Source organism: Oryza brachyantha, chromosome 2 (assembly GCF_000231095.2).
Source record: "Oryza brachyantha chromosome 2, ObraRS2, whole genome shotgun sequence".
NCBI lineage: Eukaryota > Viridiplantae > Streptophyta > Magnoliopsida > Poales > Poaceae > Oryza > Oryza brachyantha.
The window spans coordinates 14,399,786-14,405,785 of NC_023164.2; the positions used below are offsets into that span (position 1 = coordinate 14,399,786).

General features: G+C 47.0%; 1 protein-coding gene across 1 annotated transcript; it reads left to right on the forward strand.

Annotated features, from left to right (window-relative positions):
* Window positions 1–3,755: 3,755 nt before the first annotated feature.
* On the forward strand, window positions 3,756–5,553 carry LOC121053549 (BOI-related E3 ubiquitin-protein ligase 1-like). Its single transcript, XM_040520940.1, has 3 exons — window positions 3,756–3,930; window positions 4,068–4,536; window positions 4,635–5,553. The coding sequence occupies exons 1-3, from the start codon at window positions 3,860–3,862 to the stop codon at window positions 5,157–5,159; spliced, it is 1,065 nt and encodes a 354-aa protein (XP_040376874.1). The 5' UTR covers window positions 3,756–3,859; the 3' UTR covers window positions 5,160–5,553.
* Window positions 5,554–6,000: the final 447 nt, after the last annotated feature.

Sequence of the window (6,000 nt, forward strand, 5' to 3'; positions counted from 1 at the left end):
TTAAATGTATTCTGATTACAAAATAAATTTTAGATTTCGTCTGAAAACTGCAAGACGAATCTTTCGAGTCTAATTAATTCGTCATTAGCACATGTTGGTTACTGTAGCACTTATGGCTAATCATGTACTAAGTAGGCTCAAAAGATTCGTCTCATGATTTCCCTCATAACTGTATAATTAATTTTAATGTTCATATATATTTAATGCATTATTTAGGTATCTAAAGATTCGATGTGATATTTTAAAAAAAGTTTTTGAGAACTAAATAGGACTAGATATGTAAGTGGACCGGCCCGTGAATACAATTCTAAGCCAGTTAAGTGGATAAGCCGATGGTCTACCCGTTTAATTGACCTATAAACGTATCGTCTACGGGTCAGACCATAAACAGGGCCTTACTGGTACACACTACTGGTGGGGTGGCAGGCGGCTAGCTACTCTCGCTGGCGGCCGTCCGCATCTTTCTGTGGATCAACAGGGGCGTAGGTCGACGACGCCTGCACACGGGTGCAGTATCTGTGCGGTCAACCGTGCTACTGTATGTGTGCCAACTCGGTCGCCGCCGACGATCACGACGACGTACCTAAACGCAAGTGTGCGAGAGCGAGGCCATATATACAACACGCACACACGCACGCAGTAGTCACAGGAAACGGAAGGAGGGGTGGATACCGCACCGATAATGAAGTATGTATGCATTATACAGTGTGAGATTGCGTTGGCTGTTCATCATCGTCAAAACCGGATTGCTCCTGCGCGCAAATAATGCGTGTGCATGTAGTAACACCTAACACGCTGAGCTACCTGATAATGAAGTTGTAATGAACTGGTAGCGCTACTGTACGTCCAGAAGGAGAGATGGATACAGAGACCACAGCGCGGCGCAGGCACACAGGCCTGAAACCAAAAAAAAAAAAAAGGCGCTAGCTGATGATCAATGCGAATACCTCTGTCTTTTATAAGTATATTCACAGCGGTTAGAAGTTAAGAGGATAAAATAGAGTCTAGTGTTACTCTTTTCTCATTCACGTTAGAAATATTAACTTATTTTATATACGTATATACAAAGATAAAGTTGGGTATGGTTTTTTTAATAATACAAAATATATTTTTTTATTACTCTTCTTTCTTTTTTTTTAATCTATCTCATGGCACAAAATTTCTTAAATAAATACAAAGAGTCAACCTTAAGTTGTTGCGATGCATAACCATTATTTTTGTCTCTCCTCACTTCTCTTTCATCTGTGTCATCTTATTTGCTCGGAGTCAGCTAATAATTACCGGTTTACATGCCCTAAGGTGAATGAAGGTGAAAATTATCTAGGAGTACAATAAAGGGAAATTGATCGAGATGGTAACTGATATGACAACTAGCACGGTTAAGATGTATTCTCCATGGAGTAAATTTGAATTTTTAAAACACATTTATTACCGGAGGATGTGACAGTAAATAACTTGTCCGTCTTTTCTTTTTTCGGTTCTCTGATTTATTATTCAGTCATCTACACTTGTAAAGGTGAAAACTTCATTTAAATCTGTTGTATAAGATAAACTGTGATATCTATTTTACTTTTTTAAAAATAATTTAATAATGTAGATATATATGTTTATACTTATATAGGGCAAATAGTATAGAAAAAACTAGCAAGTATATTTTTTAAAAAAATAAGCTAGAACATTGTTTGTCTAAAAGGGGAAGATAAACTACATGACACCCGATAGGTGTCGTTTGTGAGAGAGGTCCATATGTGTTGGTTTTGCAACCGGCACCTTGCAAGGAACACCAATACCTATCTCTTTAGTTATCGCTTCATGGTTAAAGAACTTGCACCTATAAATACAGTACATATATTATATATGGTGTTATTTTTATAATCGGTAACTAGAGGTATTGGTTTAAAAGATTTGTCACCATCTATTAGGATTTGTATTAGTGCTACTAGTAATTGGGTATTAACCTATAAACACCGGCAACCATATAAACCAATAGATTGACAGACAAACAACTACACGTCTACTCATACACTTAACTTAAATACATTTGTTACAAAATATAAATACTTTTAGGTTATTTAGCATAGATGTCTAAGAGCATGTAATTTTTTTTATTTTCGTCACTTTACCGATTAATTTTTAACTTTTAAATTGGTTAAGTTATCTTTCTACGCCTCTAGAGCAGAGTTTTATTTATTATGAAGACACTCTAAAGTCGAGAGTCATGAGAATCCCATAGAAATTATATCATGAGACGGAGGAGTAAATGGAATAAATCTAGCTATTATGTTCAGCCGTTTCAGGTACATGTGGCTGAATAAAATCTACTCCAGCTATCCCGCATCACGTCAGGTACCAGTGCTATATAGTACTTGGCGTTACTCGGTAGGCAGCCTGATCGGATCCGCGAATGGACGTGGCGTGTCGCGCGTTTGGTGCGCCCGGTTTAGCCGACACGAGCCGTTGCGAGGCGCGCACCCGCAAAACCGCTTGAGTTACGCATGAATGCACGCACCCATTTAGTACCGGCGTGTTTCGTTTAATAATTGTTTCGGGTTTTCCTTGGAAGTACAGGTACTACTACTCCTACTACTATTCGCGAATAATTAACCCTCGTGGAAAGAAAACGTACGGCGCGTAGATCAGTAGTAGTAGTAGCGGTGACCGTGGAGGAGGAAAGCTAGGGATCGAGTAACGTACGGCACCCGGGCCCTATCTGGCGTGAATTGTGTCACCCAGAAGCCTGACTTCTTTTTACGAAAGAAAAGTAGCACTGGTAGAAACGCTACGGGAGTGCTAGAATCAGCAAACGCATGCACATGAAAGGAGGAAAAGGCGAGAGGGTTAGCTTTGATTGGTTGGGTTGACGGTACATCTCCTGCACCCAAACAGGTTCGATCGCACTCAACGTTAGAATTCTCGTCACCAGCTCACCCGCCGGGAAGAAAAGTACTCCAGGGTCACCGAACACAACTCGCCTAAGCCACTCTTCATTTCCTTACAAGCAAAAACATTGGAGAAGAATACTTAGCTATAGCACAGAAATGTAATACTTCATCCGTTCCATATTATAATACTTTCTAGAGTTATTTATATTTATTTATGTATTAATATATATATATTTTATATATATGTCTAGATTTATTAATATGTAATTAAATTTAGACAAGATAAAAACAGGAAATACCAAATATGATGCATCATAATATTATGAATATGGATATAACATGGCTGATTATCTTTAGATTTATAGCATTAAGACGTGTGATGTTCTAATCCTACCCTTCTATGTTCCTGTACTTTAGAACGGAGCAGTAGCTAAACATAAACGTTATCGCAGGTGAGCGGGCCCAGTGCCGGCAGTCCCAGAACCGAATAATCCCACGTCGCCTCGCCTCGCCTCGCCATCGGTGCCGCATCGGAAAAGCAAAGCGATGCAGGCGAAATGCTGTGCATGCTCCGACGAATATAGTGGTAAACGACTAAAATTATTAAAGTGGGCGGGGGCAAAAAAAAAAGAAAAAGAAGAGAAAAAGAAAGAGGAGCGAGGAACAGGAGAGGAAAGGGGACGGACGGGAGCATCACCCGTCATCCATCACTCCGCCACCCCCACCCACGCATCCGTTGCTTGCTCGCCCAGTCAAGACCTTTCGTTTTATCGTTTTAGGAAGTTTTTAGTCCCACCTCGTCAAGACGAACAGGCTTTGCCCCCCTTTAATTGCCCCACGCCCCACCCCGCACCAACGTGTCTTTGCTACCTCCCCCTTCCCATATATAACCTCTGCGACTGCGTCTTCCCCTCCACCGCTACAACGTCTCATAATAATACCGCGAGGTTCGTTGTGCGTGCGCGTGTGCATTTGTGATGATGTCCGTGCAGGCACAGTACGTCGCCGCCTCCTCCTTCCCCCATGACACTACCCACGCCGCCATCAGGTCCGTGAACAAAAAACCAACCTTGCTTCGCGCGCGCTCCCCCCCCCCCCCCCCTCTCCTGCCGTTTCTTCCTCCAAGGCCTTATTTATCCCGCGCCGCGAGTGAGTGGCTTAACGTTCTTTCATCGTTCGTCGCAGGCCGGCTCTGGAGAACTCGGCGTTCCTTGACGAGCCGCCGTCGGCGGCGGTGGGCGGCAGCGGCGTCGCCAACAACACGGTGGTGGTTTTCAGCGACGACCCGCGCAGCGAGCTCACCTGCAGCCAGCGCCGCGGTAACAACAGCAACTACAATTTCGACGATTGCGGCGGGTGCTGCCTCGTGCCGCGGAAGCGCGCGCGGTTGGGTGGCGACGAGGAGGAGGGTTTGCTCGGTGTCATGGACGGCGGCGGGCACCGTGCGCTGCTGCCGCCGCCGGCGCCGGTGACGCAGGCGGCGTTCGGGGACGTGCGGAAGGGAAGCAGCAGCATCGGCAGGGTCGTCGGCTCAGGCGCGGCGTCCACCAGCGGGCGCCCCGTCTGCGGCGGCGGCAACGCGACACTCTCACACGGCCTCCTGTCGCATCTGTACCGCCAGAGCGTCGAGGTCGACGCGCTCGTCCGCTTCGAGGTTGCTGCGCCGATCGATCGCACTCTGTTTTGTTCTGTCTGCTCTCGGTTGCGCGAATGGCGTTTGATTCGATCGGTGCCCACCGTTCGCTGTTGCAGAATGAGAGGCTGCGGGCGGGGCTGGAGGAGGCGCGGCGACGCCACCTGCGGGCGGTGGTGTCGGCGGTAGAGCGCGCCGCCGCGCGGCGCCTTCACGCCACGGAGGCCGAGCTGGAGCGCGCGGTGGGGCGGAACGCGGAGCTGGACGAGAAGCTCCGCCAGATGGGCGCGGAGGCGCAGGCGTGGCTGGGCATCGCCAAGAGCCACGAGGCCGCCGCCGCGGGGCTCCGCGCCACGCTCGACCAGCTCCTGCAATCCCCCCGCGCCGCCGCCGCCGAGGGGGAGGGCGACGCCGAGGACGCGCAGTCGTGCTGCTTCGTGCAGCCGGCCGGTGGAGGAGCAGCCGAGGTGTCCGGCGGCGGGAACGGGAGGAGGGCGTGCAGGGCCTGCGGCGAGGCGGACGCGTGCGTGCTGCTGCTGCCGTGCCGGCACCTCTGCCTGTGCCGATGCTGCGAGGCGGCCGCCGACGCCTGCCCCGTCTGCGCGGCCACCAAGAACGCCTCCCTCCATGTCCTCCTCCCCTGACCGGACGGACTCCTGCAAGCAGCTCAACGACGTAGGTGCACTGCCCCGTTCGACCGGTCGTGCATTCCAAGGTCGTGTCAAGATTAAAAAAATAAGTCTTTTTTTCTCCTCTTTTCCTTAAACCTCAATCTGTATTTTTTCTTTTACGGGTTGTCAAGGAACAAATTTGTTTTTTTTTTTTGCCCGAGCATATTAGATTAGTGAAGTTGTTGAAACGGTAAATAGAATCTGGTAGTAATATACAAGCTGCTCAATATATCTCGACGTTTGTTTCGTCTCCGTCTGGAAAATTTGTCAGTGTGCGTGCGTCACTCCACTCCTCGCATTCTTCGTTTGCTGAGGTGCTGAACGTTTCCATAAACGACGCACCTGACGCACAATGCTTACATCGCAAGCGTGGGAACAAAATCATGCACTCTTTTTCTTTTCCATTTCGTTCTCTTATCAATCGCGTCGAGACCTACAGCGACGTGCTTTTTCTGGAACCAGCAATTACCTAATACAATCAAACTAACACCTAGTAATTATATTCCCCGATTGACATAGTATATCCTCTTCAGTTAGTAGAAAAGAAGAATTTGAGTTTCAAAATTTTGCGTTGTACTATGCATGCTGTGAGAAGTGATGGATTCACTCACTAATTTCAGCTTGGATTGACCATCACTTGGCGGTTTCAGACTTTCAGACTTAGGCAGATTACGGTAGTAGTTGAGCTTAGGGGGTGTTTAGATTTTTTTTAGATAATGGAATAACATTTCGGCCTTTGCTCAGTAAGCTACGTTCAATTATTATAGAGTCCGTGCATGAATAAATTTCACATACATTGACATAATTGAGAAAA

Excerpts from the sequence above, each read along its gene's own strand:
- LOC121053549 (XM_040520940.1), top strand. The coding sequence starts at position 3,860 with ATGATGTCCGTGCAGGCACAGTACGTCGCCGCCTCCTCCTTCCCCCAT. Across the intron at positions 3,931-4,067 it reads ACTACCCACGCCGCCATCAG|GCCGGCTCTGGAGAACTCGG; the intron begins GTCCGTGAACAA and ends CGTTCGTCGCAG. Across the intron at positions 4,537-4,634 it reads ACGCGCTCGTCCGCTTCGAG|AATGAGAGGCTGCGGGCGGG; the intron begins GTTGCTGCGCCG and ends TCGCTGTTGCAG.